The sequence below is a fragment of the Squalius cephalus genome, assembly GCF_949319135.1.
Source record: "Squalius cephalus genome assembly, chromosome: 9".
Taxonomy (NCBI): domain Eukaryota; kingdom Metazoa; phylum Chordata; class Actinopteri; order Cypriniformes; family Leuciscidae; genus Squalius; species Squalius cephalus.
In genome coordinates this window covers 34,253,115-34,272,080 of record NC_137130.1, presented here as the reverse complement: position 1 = coordinate 34,272,080, position 18,966 = coordinate 34,253,115, and the positions used below count along the sequence as shown (strand labels likewise).

Genomic DNA, 18,966 nt, shown 5'->3' with positions numbered 1-18,966 from the left:
ATATTGATTTCTCAATTCAGATGACGAATGGATGATTGAAATTGATGACTGTTGGAAGATTAATAGAAACCTGATTTTATGTCCTTATGCAATATAGATCGCCATTATTAGGTTCAAATATAGGCAAATTTTTTTTTTCCAGAGAACTCCCCAGACATAATACACAGTTTTACCGACTGAAGGCACTGAGATTTACTGAACGCATGACTGTGTGAAGCACCTGTTAGATGGATCATTTACGGTTTTACTTGACATGATCAACAGAAACATTTAAAAAAAAGTGAAGGAAGCCGCTTACCTGGTGAAGGAATCTAGAGAGAATCGCAACAGTGTCCAAACCCTCCACGCAAGTAAATGTGCTCGCGCCTCAGTCCTCCAGAATCAGCTGAACCCTCACTGAAGGATCGCGATGACCTTTCCGAGGCAGTGTTTGACTCGCTGCTGCTGTTTATGCGCAGACGCACGGCTGTAATCCTCGAACCTGCACAACATCACACTGCCTCTGAAACACATCTCGCGGCATGCGCGTTACGACAGCTCTGGCACGCGTTCCCGCAGGACTTTGCGCTTAAACGAGAAAGCAAGTCACGAACAAACACTTTTCAAGTTGAACACAACAGCCACACACAACCCAACACAACGCATAATTCCTGTTCAGAGGACTCTGTGTCGTTCTGACCTTGGTAGATCAAGGACGACAGAGTTTGCAGAACACTAAATGTCATGTGTGTTTCAGCACCTGTTTTTGAACTGGTTGTTTATAATGAATATCCATAGGCTGCTTTAGCACTGAACTCGGAGATTTATATGTTTATGGGACAAGCCGTCCTCTTAACCTTGAAAAGACAAGCTCATGTCTCAGAAGTTTTAGTCTTGAATGTTGGCAACGAACGCTTTTCAGACTGATGTTGAAGAAGGATTCCACATGGTGGCAGCAAGCGTTCAATTACTGAGTTACACTCCCGCGGTTCACTCACATATTCGTAGTTCACGCATGCAGTTTTACATTTTTTCACCAAGGAACCTGATTAGATTTCCTTAAGCATTATTTTCCCTATCTTGATGTGATTTGACACGCAGGAATGGAGTGTATAGGAATACAACTGATCATGTTTGCATGATGTGAGTATTTGTGCAGGTTTCAGCAGCTGGACAGCTCCTTCTCTTCGTCACACACATCTGTACAGTGACTCCAACAAAACATTCATTTCTTCACTGGTTCCTCAACTCAGAGAACCCTCAATGAAGAATCACTTTCCGTCGAACACTGGCTGGTTCCTCAGAAAGCCATGCTGGAGCTTCGGGTTGTACTACAGTATCTGTAGTCCAAAGGAATTTATATTTAAACATTCTTTCTTGATAAGGCAAACACTTATTGGTCATTTTAAAACCTTATATTTTAACAGCGTAACTATGTGTGTTTGCTATCAAACATTTTTCCGTAGAATGTAGACACTGGCGTCATTACAAAATGACGAATAAGCCTACTTTTAATGTTGTCTGTTTTGATTTTGCAGGTCTATGGATGTGATTAAACGTTATTTAGAGAGAGAGAGAGAGAGAGAGAGAGAGAGAGAGAGAGAGAGAGAGAGAGAGAGAGAGAGAGAGAGAGGGGAACTGTAGGCCAATGGATCATAACTATCGCTCCTGAGAGATAATGTCCCACAAGTCGTCGCAAGATGGCGCTGGTATATTAGTAGCTGTCCGCAAAGCTCATTCGTCATTTGCACAGGTGCTTCTTCTATGCAAATGTTGTCATAATTTAATAAATTATGACAACATTTGCATATTAAATTTATATTAAAAAACCTTGAGACACACTTAGTATGTATCAAGCAAAAACCATCAATCAATCAAAAAACAAAAAAAACAAATATATATATATATATATATATATATATATATATATATATATATATATATATATATATTTAAGTTATGTTTGTGTAGCATAAAGAGTGTTCTTTACTTTAGACTTTTTTTTTTAATGTGCTCAAGTGCTCACAGGGTTCAGGAAACTACTGATAATGACAATCCCTGCAGTAATGTTCAGTTATGTTCACTGAAAAATTAAATAAATTAAAAAATCGAATTATATATATATATACAGTATATATATATATATATATATATATATATATATATATATATATATATATATATATATATATATATATATATATATATGTATATATGTGTGTGTGTGTGTGTGTGTGTGTGTGTGTGTAAGTATTACGTTAATAATTTTGTTGGTTTCTTGTGTACTTTCCGAAGGCAACTTGTTTTATTTTTTCCGTTTCAGTCTAGTATAGCAGTTTATTAAGTTTATTAATTTATCAGACAAACTCTGTTTACACTTTTCTTTTTTCTCATAGCACTGCACATTGCCTATGGCAGATTGTTACTTTTTTAAAGCACAAAAACGCTATATTTTAGAGGAAAGATGCTGCTTAGTCAATTAGCTTAATAACATGTTTACAAAAATGTTATAGCCTATGTAATATTTCATATGTAGTAACCATTTTAGAAATGCAATTACGCAGTCAAGTCACAATCTAGCACAGCATCTCGTATCTCAGTGCCTAACAGAATGTGTTGTTTTGAAGAAAAGAAAAAGAAAGGAAAAGGAAAAAGCACGGGACGTTGAGTTAGATGTAGAAATGCATTTAATCTCTTGACGCAAAGTGTCACTCCAGTCCGTTCTCCAGACATAAGTGATGCTCTTAAACACCCCAAACAACCTTTGATGCTCAGCTAGGCCTGGGTGTATTCTGTTATTTATTTATTCCCCCCCCCCCCCCCCCACATTTAATACTCTAAAATAAACAAGCACATGTTAGATTTGAAGTATGCATGCTTAAGTATGTGTGTCTAAAAGGCTGATTCTGCCAGACTCTACACAGACTCACATCAAAGGAAGATCAGAGTGTGGCATTCAGATCAGGTCACGCTGAGGCTTAAACACACACTCCCTGCAGCAAACACACATGTGCTGTTGTGATAGCCTGACCATATCTCACTCTCTGAAGGAGAGGAACGGCCCGTTCTGCCCCGTGGGAACTCAGTTTGCTGGAGCAGGGGCACACTGAGACATGTTACTCCTAACCTGAAACAGCACTGGGTGCAGATCCTTCAGGTTTTCACTTCGTAGTGGGACATTTTCCATCATTTGAGTTATTGCTCGTTCTATAGCGAAACTGACACATCCACTAAAGCACTTTACATGTTATTTTGTGAAGACCAGTTGAAACGCATGGACCCGTTTCACATTTCCAGGGTTCTCAGAAGCGGAAGTCGTCAAATCTGTGTAAACTTCTAAAGGAATGAAAAAGAGATGACGGCAAATATATATATTTTTGTATTTCTATTTGCTGCAAAAGAAAAGTTTCCATGACTTTCCGAAAGATAGATTGATTGTGTTGTTCAGAAGAGAGAAAGATGTCATCACTCCATCAGTCGTTGTATTAGAAACATCACAGCAGCGTTTTTTTCATTTTTCTGTCGTTTACTGACAAGGTAATACAACACAATATATAGTGTTATACATGTGTATAAAAAAAATGAAAATATATAATACTTTACTAGATCTGCAATGTTGATAACTGTAAATGCGTCATCACCGTCTGTGAAAAGGGTCCATTATAAATACTCTTAATAATAATCCATTATAAATACTCTGCTTTCTTTTGTCTTATGTTTTTTAAGTGTCATCTTGGAAATGTGTGAATTTAGTAACGACATGATTAACTAACCATTATAACCAAATACAGTTATTTCTATGGGCTTCTCATGGTGTTTTCAAGGGATGGTTCACCCCGAAATGAAAATTCTGTCATCATTTACTCAACCTCCAGTTGTTTCAAACCTGTATGAATTTCTTTCTTCTGCTGAACACAAAATAAGATATTTTGAAGAAGTTGATGGAACTAAAACTATGGAAGTCAATGGGTCCATCAACTGTTTAGTTACCCATATTCTTCCATTCTGTTCTGTTCATTTCCCACATTTAATACTATAATAGTAAACAAGCACATGTTAGATTGAACCGAATTTTCATTTTTGGGTGAACTATTCCTTTAAGGCCAAACTTACTGAACATGTATTTCTGTGTGTCACTCTGGAAAGAAAGTACTTGCTACAAGCATGAATGAATGAAAGTGAAGGGACAAGAAAGAATGTCTGAATCATTTGTCCTCTTGTTTTGCATGTACAACAAGAACAATAAATTATATTTACAATAAGTATTCATTATAATAGAAGTACAAAAAAAAGTTGCTGCCTTAAATTTTTAAGTACAATCAGCTTGGATGATTAAGTCATTTCAACTTAAAATACATTAAACTGACTTAAAAAAATGAGTTGAATCTTGTATAACATAAGTTGAAAATTGCTTAACTTATTTTGATGAGTTAGAGCAATGTAAAAACACATGTTGTCATAACTTGTTGATCATATAATTTTGTGTATCATATAATTCAGTGTAAAATAATTGTTTTAACAAAAAAATGTAAAGCTATTTGTTAAATCAATATATTTATAATTTAAGGTAAAAAAAAAAAAAAAAAAAAAATAGGGCTTTTCTTCTTTAAATAATTTAGAATGTGGTTATAAAATATTTAGCTCAATCATGTTTATGTACGAAGATCCAGAAAATGATTACGTTTAACTAAACCGGCACATATTTCTCTGATTACATAGAAACAAAATGCATTAAAACACTTTTTATAAGTAGTACTGTGAGTTTGGAAAGAAGTGTTTTTAAGAGAAAACAATAATCATAATAAAACAATAATACTTTTTCCCCCCTCAGAATACAGAAACACATTTTGAGGAACACATTACAAACACCCAAGTGTCAGAAACTCAAACACAATCTTCACCAATAACCTATCAGTGTGTGTCCTCAATGAGAAAGCGGTTTTATGAATCCAAATCAAATTTGATTTTATAATGCGTTTAATAAACAAAAATGAGTGGGATATTAAAACCTTTTACAATTTATGCAGAACTGTAACAATTTGCAATTGAAATCATTAAAGCAGCCTGGCACTAGTTAAGGTGTTGCTGTATTAAATTGCACTTATATCTGGAGAGACAACTATACTGTTGAAAACATTGAGTTATAGCTAGATCCTCTAAACACAAGTATGGGCAAACATTAGACAAGCGTTTAGTGATTTGTGCCAGGATTTTACCAACGGAGGCGCTGTTGCTGGAGAAGCGTGCCAAAAAGCCCCTTCCAAATATCATTAATAAACACTTCCTTCATATATTCCAATCTGACTTATGCTGGTTTAAGAAAACTGTACGAAAAACCTCATTAATGACCAAAGTTTGTGGGCTTTATGTGCAACTATGTCTTTCGCCTTTCAAAATTGTCAGTACAATTCAATTACCATCATTCTCCTTATATTTAGAGGTAACTGCCAGAAAAGCATTGAGATTGAGGTTAAAATGGACTTGATTTGATATCAGTGTGTGTGAGCACATCAAAATCTGCACTGAACTTAGATCTGCTATTGCAGTGCATCTGAATATGCTGTATCTAGATGGAGCACAGAAATGATATTCTATTTTAGAATTAATACCATAGATGGTATAAAAAAAAAAAAAAAAAAAAAAAAAAAGGTATTAAATGACCTTTAGATGACATGATAGTAACACATCTGCCGTACAGTTCGTCACGTACGTTTTTCATTGATGCGATTCTGAGATTTCGATGCAGCGCAAAACACTTGAAGAGTGTTTCTTTGCTAGCCGGAGGGGTTGTTTGTGTATTTTACACATCAAACACTGACAGCATCTGCAAAATGCTCACGTGTGACACGAAAAACAGAAAAATACAGCTGACGTCAGTTAATGCTTGCTTTATTGTCATTTTTGCTAACTTAAAATCATAATGCCGTCCTTCGAACTCTACGTCTCCTAATAACTGATAAATCTCACAGTGCTCGATTCTCAATCACAGACGCCCAACAGAGTTTCACCGTTTCTCTGTTAGGCGTTTCATACACACTCACACGCTATAAAACTTTGACATCCATTTAACCTGCATTTTTCCTCTTCAAAAAATAAACCTATGCACTTTTAATAACAACTCCACCTCGCCGTCTTATGTTTCGATGGCACGTACAAGTCATTGTCTTTATTTTCACACAATAATTTTGGAAGTTTAACAGATGGTTTTTAATAGCATGCTAAAACACCCCACAAGGAGCGAAAAACTGACACTTTCATTCAACAAAAGCTATCAATATATTTACAGGATAAAGAAATCTTCCACCGAAGACAGAGATCTTAACACAAGTTAAAACTTGTTAATGTTTAGCGTAGCTCAGGGACGGGACACATTATCCAGGGTTCCTTTAGGAACGACTTGAAAATGATATTTACAAGTCCAAGAAAAAGTAAGTCTCGTGAACCTTTTTTAATGAAAAAATAAAGTTTTTCACTTCATTTAGGATCCTGAAGGTTGTATTGCACTAGTCTACGTTCATCCGGGTCAACTACACGGGTCTCAGGTCTTCTCTTTTCACGTAATCAGTCTTTTCGTGACTTTTGCTCTTCTTGTTCTGGTGCGTCTTCACGTGTTTGGCCAAATGGTCGCTCCTCATGAACCTCTTGCAGCAGTCCGGACACACGAAGCGCTTTTCCCCCGTGTGAGTCCTCAGGTGCCTCTGTAACTCATCCGATCTGGTGAAGCTCTTCCCGCAGAAGAGCCAGTTACACACGAAGGGTCTCTCTCCCGAGTGCCAGCGCAGGTGCGCCTTCAGGTGGGACGTTTTCCCGTATACTTTCCCGCATCCGGGGATGTGACAGATGTGCTGCTTCTTCTTCCCGGGCTCGTCGCTGGAGCTGGACGACTGACAGTTGGGACACCGGCATCTCCGGCAGCGCCGGGCCGTGGCCAAGGGGGATTTGGTGTGGAGAAGGGCTGCGATCTGGGTCTGGTACTGCGCAAAGTCCGTGTGTCCCAACACCAAACCCCTCTGGATTGGGAAGCGGTGGGGACCGAGGGGCGACGGGTGGCTGACGTGGTTTCCCTGCTGAAGGCTCCACCACGGTATATCCTCGCCCGGGTTTGGAGAGAGCTGTCTCGGCTGCTGATGGACCAGGCCCGAGTGTCCCGGGACAAAACCGGGAATGGAGGGTGGGATGGGGGCCGGCGCCGCGTAGCTGACGGCGGGAACGTAGGTCGGCGGACAGCTCGACTGTAACGACTGCATCGAACACGGCAACATCTTAACCGGAGAGAAATCATATGGATACGTGGGATCGGCCGGAGGGGTTAACGGGAGCTCATGGTGGGAGGCGTAGGAGCCCTGCAGGTGAGACTTGGAGGATAGTCCAAAGGAGGTGTTGCCGGAAAGCGTGGATTGGGGATTCGCCTCGTTACTCCACGGGTGGAAAATCCGTGACGGCGACCCGAGGGTCGTGTCGTAGGGAACTTGAATAAAGTCCGTGTGGGCGGATCCGTGATGATGACCGATCCGGTTACACGTCGCCGCTAAAAGTGCCAGAGGAGAGTGTTTGCTGTTTTCCGGCGAGGAGTTTGGAGTGCGATCCTGGATCGTGAGAAAGAGTCATGTTAAATATTTACACATGACACATGGTTAAAAAAAAAAAAAAACACTTTTGGGGGAAAGATTTGCACACACGTTTTGCACACACAATGATTCCTACAAAATTCTCATGCACTTTATTTCACAGGGTTTATGAAGGAATTGAAGCAATATGCAGATACAACTTCAAAAGGAGCCAATTAAACTATTATGGACAGACATTTAATTTCAATTTGCATAACTTTAGCTGCATTGGTGAAATATGTTTAGAATCGATTTCAAGTAACCATTTGACACACGTGGTTTAGCATTAAATTTACGATTAATGGCTAAATTAGTCACACTTACAATGAGTTTGACTTGTTGGCTTGCTCCAAAAATCACAGTGAACATGCCATAGCAGTCAGTTTGTATAGGCTATGATTAAAAAAAAAAAGACGCTTAAATAATCTGCGATGTTTGACATCGTCATACAATGTAAAAAAAAAAAAAAAAAAAAAAAAAAAAAAAAAAGTTTAACTGCATTCGAAATGAAAGCGTTACACTACAGTAGCAAGTTTATTGCACTTTTTGTACCACTGAATTTAGAGATGATTAAAATCGAACTGTAAGTTCTGTAAAGTAAGAACTTTTACAGTAAAACTGTTAAATCGAACTGAAAACTCTATTTAATTAAAGTATACTAATCATAACTAATTAAATTCATGGAAAGGGCATTCTCATAATTCTAACGTGCACACGTTTGCTTAATGATCAATCTGAAATTGTTTTAATAATAGTTCGCGGAATAAAGTAATAATGTCTCGTTATCAGCAGTAGTTTGCGTAGTTCAGAGACACTCAAATAAGTCGAATAAGCATCGTTTCTCCGCGAGCGACAGAATAAGCTTTACGAACGACATTTTCAACAATATCGGAAAGTTTTGACGAACCTGCAGAAACGCCTGTAGTGTGTCGTTCCTCAGCACAGCCACAGCTGCCATGGCAACACTTCCTCGAGTTCCTCAAGCTTCTCGATTTAAAGCAGCCAAATTCAGTTCTTCAAAATAAAAAAGACTTGAGCGTGCAGTGCGTGTTGTGCGCGGTGGCGTCGCGTCCTCTCCTCCAGCTATCCCTGGACTATCTGAGGGAGTGAAGGATCACTTCTTTGGATTTGATAAGGACTTTGGTGGGCCGCCAGCCAGTCAGGAGTGAGATTTAAGACTTTGAAGTTCGCCGCTGCCCAATCATCAAAGAAGAGCGGCTCTTTGAGAGGGGGAAGCAAATCCTCTGAATCCACACAAAGCTCCTATGGTGTGTTTGTTGGTCTGGATAAAAGGGCTGATTATTAGTGGGGGATGGGACGGGTGGGGATAAAGGCGGGACAATTAATGAAGTAATCACTATGTGGGAAATGTATATACACAAATAATTGGATTTTCTTGATCAAAGACCCCCTCGCCGCCTGGAGACCCCCGCTATTGGATGCCGGAGTCACCCGATCCCCCTTTCTGTAATTAAGGATTTGTTGTGCGACTATGCGACTGTGTGTTATCTCCAGAGATCTCACGCGGGCTTATGCGATAACTTCAAGAGGAAGGAACCATTTGACTCAGTATAAAGTTCACACATAGTTTAACATTTAATTTACGACTAATGGCTAAATTAGTTACACTTAACAATGAGTTTGACTCTAAAAATCACAGTGAACATGCCATATCAGTCAGTTATTATTCCCACAATGTAGCTTAGATAAGTTTGCAGTGGTGTCTTTCAAAATAGAATTGTTCAAATAGAATCTAGTGATTAAACAATTAGAAATTGCAAGTTGTCCTGCATGTAAGAAAATGCAGTAATACAATTTGCTCACACTTTAGATTAGGGTCCAATTCTCACTATTATGACTTTGCCTCACTAAACTCATAATTACTGCTTATTAATAGGTAAGTTGTTAATAGTTAAGTTTAGGTATTAGGATTAAGGGATGTAAAATACGGTCATACAGAATAAGGCATTAATATAAGTAATAAACAGTCAATATCATAGTAATATGATGCTAATAAGCAACTAGTTAATAGTGAGCATTTTAATTGAATTACAAATAACCCAACATGAAATATGTGGTAATACTTAATGAGGTTTCATTAGTTAACATTACATTAGTTAACATGCACTAATAAATGAACTGCACTTCTACAGCTTAATTAATATTTGTCAATGTTAATTTCAAGATTTACTGATACATTATTAATATCAAAAGTTGTATTTGTTAACATTAGTTAATGCACTGTGATGTTACATGAACAAACAATGAAACGCTGGATTTTTAATTGTTAACAAAGATGAACAAATACAGTAACGAATGTGTTGCTCGTGGTTACTTCATGTTAGTTAATACATTCACTAATGTTAACAAATGAAACCTTATTGTAAAGTGTCACCAAATATGTCTTAAACACAACACATTTTCCCACAGAGGTTTTTTAACAGATAATAAAAAATAAGACTGGGTTGTCACCAGGACGGCTCTCAAATCACATGCACTAATTGATTGTGACTAAAGAACAAAAGGAACAAGCGCTTATTGTTCTCATAGTTGAAAAGACAAATTATTGAGTAAAGAACAGTCCCACACCACCCTGTGCAAGTCAACGTCGACCCATCAAGGTGTGGAGATGACACGATGATGATGATGATGATGATGATGATGATGATGATGTCTTAGTTGTGTGATTTGCAGGCTGGCGAGAGGAGGAGATCCAGTCTTTGAGAAAGTCTGAACGTTTTCCAGTTCTCCTCCCTCTTCTCCGCCCCGAACCAGTCAAGCTTTCAGTGCAACCCAGTCTCCGACACACGTGACGCCTCCACAAATATTACAGGAATCGAGCATCGTAAACGAGTGCTCACGTGAAAATTGCTTCAAAGTTTAGTAGTTTCTAAGTTTTGCGGGCGAGTAAACTGTCACATCAGTGAGCGCAGCTTCAATGTGAGCATGAGACTAAATAAAAACAAGACAAGCAAACTCCCACAGAGAGATGCCTCTAATCTATGACTTTTTAAACTGTCCCTTTCCAGCAGTTTGGAGTGCTTGATGTTGAAGCAGATCAGCTCTTTTGATGGGATTAAGGTTTCTCACATAGTAACGGGGGAAGGAGGGGGAATCCCACAGGGAGGAGGGCTCAGTTTTCCTGAAGTCCTTAGAGAATCGCAAGGGGACACAATTCTGTTTATTCTTCTTAACAGTCACTGTTTGAACTAAATATCTCTCTTTACATAAGAGCATATTCCTGGGTCCAGACAGGTTAATAACGGCCACACATTTCGGCAACCGTAATTCAGGTCATCCGGTGCATGCAAAGAGTTGTAAAAGTAGCAGCACACGATAAATGACAAAAGTGCAAACTTGATTTCGTTGACTTTATTTCTCAGACAAATTAGGATACAAAACAGCTGGTGAGATTGGATTGAGAACACCGACCCAAACTCACATGCCATTCACAGAAGTGTGAACTGTACTGTATAGTTGGAATGAATCTATTACCAGAAAAAGGGAGTTTTATATCAACACAACAATGCGGAGAACAAGGATGCACACACTTTGCTTTATGGTCAGTCGCTCATAAACAGCTCAGACCAAACAGTCTTAAAAAAGAAAGAAATAAAAGCAGCACAGTGAGTCAGCCATCGCTCATCTAATCATGTTGTTTGGCAACAAATTATTGTAAATATTAACAGTTCAACAGGCTGCCTTTGAGAGTCCTTATATAATTAACCATAAAATGTGTTCTTCATTTTTATTCTAAGAAAACTGATAAATAGCACGTTTGCCTTTCATAATAAATACGCAAATCCAAATACTGAGAAAATAATGCATACATAAATAATCGTTCCTCATTATTTGATATGTACAGCACATTTCGTAGCAAAACACTGGAAAAGGCAATCTGTAAAAGAAGAAAAAGAAAGAAAGAAAGAAAGAAAGAAAGAAAGAGGGAGATTAGTTTTAGCAGTTACATAAAACATAAATGCACGAATTTAATCCTGTAAAGCTTGAAATTAAATAATAGTGCGATAAATCTAATTTTATAAAATGGAATAGTTTATCAAACCTTTATACAAAATATATATATATAAAAATACAAGTTTGCACATGTGTTTGTTGTTGAGCATTATATTTGATGGCTCATATCTCTTATGATATATATATATATATATATGAATATATATCTCACTGTTCATATTAGTTAACAAATGAAACCTTATCGTAAGGTGTTACCAGTCATTCTTTGATAACTTGATACAAATGAAGGGGGCGACTTATAGAATTATGCTTTACGGTCTTTTACTTGATAAAAAGTATATACTAACAATCAGATGACAGAGTGCAACAGGTTTTTTTCAGCCAAGTTTTTATCATGTTAATAATTTAGTGACCAAAGAAACAGTAGGCTTTAAAGGGTTAATGGGAGATCTTAATCAAATCATATGTAAATACTGTAAAATATCAGGAGTTCTCTGGTGACGCGCAACTTTAAGTGATGTCTTCGGTCAAGATCACGGCGCTGTCCGCGAGTTTTTGATAAAACTGTCAACAGTCAGCTTCTTCATATAGGTCTTCTTCGGACAGGTCAGAGCCGTGTCTAGCTTTTCATGTTCTTTGGACAGACAGCAGAAGAAAATAAGGGAAAAAAAAGTCTAAAAAAGAAAAAAGGGTCTCCACATCTGTCTCACACACAAGAGCAGGAGAGATGGAAAGGCAGAGAAATGCTCGGGGCTACCGGGTACGAGAGCCTCTGTAATGGTGTCTCGTATGAGAAAACATCTGTGAATTTCCTCAGTGATCTACAACAAAGTCCAACTCAGAGTAGTCACTCAGCGGGCCTTTGAAGTTTCTCCCTGACAGAAAGCTGCCATTGTGTTCTGCCCTCGACGCGGTGTAGCCTGACTCTGCTCTTGCTAATTTCCAACATTTTCCCCTGAAACCTGATACTGTTGCCTGTGCTCGGGCTGCGCGTTTAAAAGGAGCGGTGCGCTGACGGGCCTCGGGTCAGGAGATGAGGGAGAGGTCGTCCCTTAACCAGCCGCTCGCCGCTGTGTGTGGCATCGCAACTCTGACCCGCTCGGTTCCCGCGGTAATTGTTGGGGTCACGTCTGGCTTCCTCGAGCGGGATCAGAGGTTTCGTATTATACGGAGGGGCTGAACATATAGTTCATGGATATTTACTAATTTTAGATTCAGTCTGATGGGGTTTGAAGGTCTGTGCAGATGTTTGTCCCTGTGGCTCTTTTTGTTTGCCGAATTAATCAAACACTTCAGTTTTTTGAGTGCAGAGAGCGAGATGATTAACATTCAGATTTCACTATACACTCATACCAACAAACAATTTTGAAGGCAAATTAATATTAAACAATGGTAGGCCAAATGGAATTAAAGATCATGTTTAAACCATTGAATGATGGAAAATAGAGCTGTAAAATCCACAAATCTCAGAGGACAAAGTATTGCCCACAGATCAAGAGACTTAAAGGTAGGGTAGGTAATTTCAGAGCTAGCTTTGAAAGCATGAGATCCCACCCTCCCCTGAGAGCGTCTCCAAAGCCACACCTTTAAAACACATGAACGTTCACAGCAGAGTTTGTAAAGCGTCACGAGAGGCGGCGTTAAACTACCTCATGTCTCAAAGCACATAACATTACAATAATAACAACCGTAAACAACTTAGAGAGCTCTAGTTGTACCACCTGACTGCTGCAGATTCATTTCGCCGTTGAGTTTACACAGAACCGCGTAAATCTGAGTCTGAGGACCAGAACAGCTCCAGGTAGAACATCAAGGGTTGCTGTCTCGTAATTACGGTTACTGGTTGTTTTGGTTCAGGAGGAACTGTAAAAGACGGCTGCGGTTTCGTTTGTGGCTCTCGGTGACTGACGTCTGTCTAACTCTGGTGACGTGTGATGTCTGCGAGAGCAGGTGTGTGGAGGTGTGGAAATACATATGTTGACAGGCAGGGAGGACATCGTATCATATTGGATGAACATTTTCTGGTCATGTGACTTCAACAGAAGATATATGTACATGTTTTAATGTTTAGACCACTTCTATTATTGATTGCTATCAGGATGTGAAGAGAGTTTCAACCAGAATTAGTGTTTCTGAAAAAAATTGCCTACCCTACCTTTAATTGAGTTCCTAGCTGTGCTTAAGAATCATCTATATCTCAAATGTTTCTCCTGAAATGCATATATGAAAATGTAAAATGCAAATGTTGAAGGCAGCTCAGATCATCTGGTCTTGGAAGAATTTGATATTTTACAAATATTTTAATTGGTGAATCAAGAGACTTAAAGGGTTAGTTCACCCAAAAATTTAAATTCTGTCAGTAAAAAAGTATTCTCGTCGCTTGATAAACTTAAGGTTGAGCCACTGTAGTCACTTGGACTATTTTAACAATGTCTTTACTAACTTTCCTGGGCCGGCAGAATGAAATGACCTAGCAGCCTATGAAGGAGTGAGACAGCTCTCAGATTTCATCAGGAATATCTTAATTTGTGTTCCGAAGATGAACGAAAGTCTTTACGGGGTTGGAACAACATGAGGTTGAGTAATTACTGACATAATTTTTATTTTTGGGTGAACTAACCCTTTAAGCAATATACTTCATTTGATTTTCATTTCATCTGTTTGAGTCACGATTGAGATACTAAAGAGATCGAGTTTAGTTTAGCATTTTTGTGCATTTAGGCCGTGTGTCCACCAAAGCGATTTTAGCCAGCTGAAAACGGCTAGCTGGGGGCGTTTCAGCCGCACATTTCAGCATTTTTTCAGTTGAGACTTTTGGTTGCTATTATAAGGAAAATCTGCAGAAGTGTATCTGAATTCACAAATAGCTTATTTCTGAATATAAAATGTCGACAGAATGTAAAGTGCTTGCTCTGGCCCTTTGTTTTAAGTGACTTTGTTCCATTGTTGTTGTCATCTGTTGATGTTGTACAAGCAGGATGTGGTGGTTGGTCGCTTTGGTATTTGTCCCGCCCCTCTTCCACTCTGATTGGACGGCTAGGTTAGGCAAAAAGTGACAGTGATGAGCTCTGATTTTTATTCAAAGTCTCGTTGCATTGCTGGCAATTTTCCTTTTTTTAAATACGCAGCGTTCCCATGGAAAGAATTAAAAAAAATATGCTGGCCTCAGAAAAAAAAACATTTTGGTGGACACACAGCCTTAGGTTAGCATTTTAGTTGTTATATTGAAGTGATTATTATATCTTATTAGTTATCCAACCCAGGGTAGGTTATTACAGTTAAGTATAGGTTAGTATAAGTTAGGTAAAACGAAACCTCATAACATTAAAAAAAATATATAATTTGTTACTCAAAACAAAAATAACAATAACTGAAATAAAATATAATTTTAACAAAACTTTTAGTTGCCAAGGAAACATTTCTTAATTGCATTTAGTTTAACTTGATGCACTTACATAACTAAAACTAAACAAAATTACTTAACCTTCAAGTAAAACTAAAATGAAAACCAATTCAAAATATTAATAAAAACTACAATGTTATCTCTAAATAATATAATAACATCTATGATACTAAAATAATACTGATCCAACCCCTTTTTCTTCATAGTGCCGCTCAAAAGTTTGGAAACATTAAGGTTTATTAATGTTTTTGAAAGAAGACTCTTAATCTCACCAAGGCTGAATTTACTTGATTAAAAATACAGTAAAAACAGTAATACTATGAAATATTATTACAATTTAAATGAATTGGTTTCTGTTGTACTATATTTAAAAATGTAATCCTGTATTCGAAATCCATTACTCCAGTCTTCATTGTCACATGATCCTTCAGAAATCAAACTTTTGACCGGTACTCTGTCCTTAAAGATCTTTTTATTTATTTATATGATGCCAGAATTTATATTCTGATAAACAGGAAAAGCTTAGCATAGAGAATCTAAGGATTCAAGCGGAAATAGGTCAATTGCTTTCCACAGGTACATGGGTAGCTACAGGAGATGAGGCACAAGAATCAGTTTACGCGGAGTCTCTTTCCATCGCTGATTTGTTGTTTTTCCTGCTGAATGTACACAGGTCCTGGCCACCTCTCTCAACGCTCACCCTCCTTGCGTTTGCTCAGTGGCAGCTGCGAGCACCATCTGGGAGGGCTTCAGCAAGGCCAAACAAAACAGGTTACACCTTCGGCCATGCCAAGTGCTGTAGCCTATTCCTGGTCTGCAGAAACAACAGGGGCTAATCGCAATTTCATGCTCTGATTTTCCCCAGACCTCAATCCAAGCCCCGCAGGAAAAGAAACTTTAGCTCATTTTCAGGAGATATGGGCTGCACGCGCTTCCATATGGCCGTGCGCGGGACAGTGTTCAGCTCATACCCCATGATTACAGAATTCAGCATTTTCACGTTTCTCCAACACTTTTCACTTGTCTCTATACTTAATGTTTGTACTATCAGTGTCTAAAAGAAGATTTGCATACATCACAGGAGAAATCTGTCTTGTCACGTCAAATTACATATCGTGTTTAATAGCATTCTCTGGTAGAAAACTCTAAAATAAAATGGACAACTATGCTTATTTTCCAGCTAGCATTTTATTTATCCTACATACACGGAAATAAATTATATTTGAACCATTTTCTACATAATTGCACAAAATTACAGCTTGTTTATTAAAGAATAAAAATATATTTTCATAGTATTTTTTTCTTTTTTACATTGAGTCTCCTTGTTAAACAAGTAACTCTGCTGGTCTGTTTGTTGGTCTGACTGCCAATTAGTGCACAATCTGATATAAGTAATTTCACACACTACACCTTTAATTGATCAAATGTGACAGTAAAGACATTTATAATGTTACAAAAAAATTATATTTCAAATAAATATTTATTAAAAAATGTACCACTGTTTTCGCAAAAATATGAAGCAGCACAGCTGTTTTCAACCTTTATAATAATCAGAAATGTTTCTTGAGCATCAAATCATCATATTAGAATGATTTCTGAAGAATCATGTGACACTGAAGACTGGAGTAATGATGCTGAAAATACAGCTTTGATCACAGGAATAAATTACATTTTAAAATATATTCACATAGAAAACAGTTATTTTATATTGCAATAATATTTCACAATATTACTGCATTTTTGATCAAATAAATGCAGCTTTTGAGAGCATAAAAGACTTCAAAAAACTTTATTTTTTATTTCTGTCCCCAAACTTTTGAACAGTAGCGTAACACATATTTAAATGGTTTATCTTTAATGTTTGCCTGTTTAGATTATCATAGTTTAACTATGAAATCATATTTTAGGAGCAAAAATCAGGGTACGGAAATAATAATTAGAACATTTTCAATGCAGCAAAAATAAACAAAGAAGCCACAGTGAAAAGCTCTCAAAACAGTTTTCGAAAAAAGTTGAAAATCTGATTTTTTAACAAATCAAGTCGTCCCGGGACATAAAAGAGCATGTTAGTTGAGGAACCGGAAATGGATTGTCAAAGTATAGACTGGTTTGGTAAACCTTAAATCTTTCAGACACAGTTGAGCTAATGGCTCAGTTACTACAGAGAGACAGATGACGAACATTGGCAAGATTTGGGCACATTCAAGTCCAAATGCAGCGGGGTAAAATCTCCCACTTTTATCCCTTCGGTATTCACTCAGTGCTCATGCAAATGTGGGTAATTCAGCGGGGCATAGAAAGCCCTCAACAAATTGCAGGTGTTAGGAAGCCGAAACAAAGGCCACTACAAGCCCTAATGGCATCCACCATCATTAGCAAGTCTTTGATGTGCGTACTCCACTCACTCTTTTATCTCCTTCTCCCCCTCTCAGCCCTTCTCTTTCTACATCTTACGCTATAGCTCGCTCTCTCCTTCTGTCTTTCTCCTCGTAACCCTCTCTCTTTCCGCGGTTCTTCATTAAATCAGTCTTTAGGGAGGGCGCCCACCCCTGTACCCGACATCTGTTTGGCTCTTACGCCTGTCTGTCTGTCACACATCAGTCAGCGTAAAAGTGTCGCGGTGCTAATCTGAAAATATCCTAAAGTACCTGTTTATTCGGAGAGGCGGCAAGCAAAGACGGCAAAATAAAGTGTTTACTTTCATTCCCGGCTTTATTATCCCAGGCCGTGATTAGGAGGTGCAGCTCGCGGGAAGCGTTTACTAGCAAATGAACATATACGGGAGTGCGGGAGTGTGTGTTCTTGTGTATCAATGGCAGGTTACCTGCTTTACATCCCAGCAGGTTTGAAAGAGAGGCTTTGGAAACACTGCTATTCAAAACTCTTCCTTTGAACTCTAGAGGATATAGAGACAGGACAATGCTAGTCTATTTGTGCTCCCCCTTTGAAGTCCACCCTGTCTATTAGTATGAGAGAGTGTGCTGTCTGACAATAAATACTCCTCTATCTAAAGATTACGGCTGCAGAATATCTGAAAGGTGCCACATTGCTCTGCATACTTGGGAAAGAAAACACACGGTCTAGAACAAACAGTTAAAACCGAGGGGGGAAACTCTTCGGCGGAGTGCGGACCACATTAAAAGAGATCGTCAGGCGCTCCAGATGCTGAGGGCGCTTTAATGAGCGCAAAGAATAGGCAGTCCTGGTTTTATGGAGACTTATTGAGATATTAAAGAGCACAGGTGCAGGGCTTCTGACACAAGATCAGCTTTGCTTGTCAATAAAAGACTTGTGCTGGACAATCAGAGTTCCACATACTTTGCGGTTTCTTCGGTTTGATATCGTCTCGGTTCAAGAATGTCGGTATGAAGAACAGTCCCCGCCGTGAAGGCAAACTTCAGAGGCTTCTCGCGAGCACAAAAACTAGAGAGCTTGTTCAAAATTGATTTCCATGGCAAAACAGGGCCAAAATAATCTAGGGAACAAGATCTCTCTTAATGGATTCGATGTTCTTTAAAGAGGCACTCGCGGGTGTTAGAGTGACCTATTTCAGCCGGCGCTTTTCAGAGGAACTAAATATTCTCCGACGGGGAATAATGCTCGCAGAATATTCTCATTACCGCCTCATCCGAGCGCAAGAAAACTGGACACGGCCAGCTATGATTAGAACTAGAGCTAGTCAGTATGCACACACTGACACACAAACACTGACAAACACAAATTCACAGAACTTCGTGATGATTATGTATGTATATTGTCTCTGTCTGCTGGCTTAACTGCATTACTGTCATTCGAAATTAGGCCTCGAGTAATTTTGGTAATCGGTTCATTTTAATTCAGTGTTTTAGAAGGAAGCGGCATGGAAGTTGAGTATTAAATCGACACTTTTGGTTAAACATTAAAATGAATTCTAAAACCAAAATCTGACTAGATTGTGAGACATTTATGAACAAGGAGGTTCTTTATTCACTGTAATACATGGGAAAGCACTCGTGTCCACAA

General features: G+C 38.3%; 3 protein-coding genes and 1 long non-coding RNA gene across 6 annotated transcripts in view; 1 reads left to right on the top strand and 3 right to left on the bottom strand.

Annotated features, from left to right (window-relative positions):
• gad1a (glutamate decarboxylase 1a) overlaps positions 1 to 725 on the bottom strand; it is a 47,548-nt gene extending 46,823 nt beyond the window's left edge. For 2 of the 3 annotated variants that reach the window (XM_079881335.1, XM_079881337.1), the window contains exon 1: positions 299 to 635. The gene's annotated coding sequence lies outside the window, so the exon portion shown is untranslated. Of the gene's footprint in view, positions 1 to 298; positions 636 to 679 lie in introns of those variants that run through there. The other variant, XM_079881336.1, reaches the window with a different exon arrangement.
• Positions 726 to 5,559: 4,834 nt separating this feature from the next.
• On the top strand, positions 5,560 to 6,407 carry LOC307165068. Its single transcript, XR_013822398.1, has 2 exons — positions 5,560 to 5,596; positions 5,629 to 6,407. It is a non-coding gene; the product is annotated as an uncharacterized lncRNA (long non-coding RNA).
• On the bottom strand, positions 5,850 to 8,862 carry sp5a (Sp5 transcription factor a). The gene is made up of 2 exons (XM_079882363.1): positions 8,494 to 8,862; positions 5,850 to 7,565 (listed from the first exon to the last, which is right to left on the bottom strand). The coding sequence occupies exons 1-2, from the start codon at positions 8,542 to 8,544 to the stop codon at positions 6,507 to 6,509; spliced, it is 1,110 nt and encodes a 369-aa protein (XP_079738489.1). The 5' UTR covers positions 8,545 to 8,862; the 3' UTR covers positions 5,850 to 6,506.
• Positions 8,863 to 10,945: 2,083 nt separating this feature from the next.
• Positions 10,946 to 18,966, bottom strand: part of myo3b (myosin IIIB) — a 136,727-nt gene continuing 128,706 nt past the window's right edge. The window contains exon 29 of the mRNA XM_079880261.1: positions 10,946 to 11,484. The gene's annotated coding sequence lies outside the window, so the exon portion shown is untranslated. The remainder of the gene's footprint in view (positions 11,485 to 18,966) is intronic.

Coding starts and splice junctions, on each gene's coding strand:
- sp5a (XM_079882363.1), bottom strand. CDS start 8,544: ATGGCAGCTGTGGCTGTGCTGAGGAACGACACACTACAGGCGTTTCTG. Junction 7,566..8,493: donor CACTACAGGCGTTTCTGCAG/GTTCGTCAAAAC, acceptor CTCACGATCCAG/GATCGCACTCCAAACTCCTC.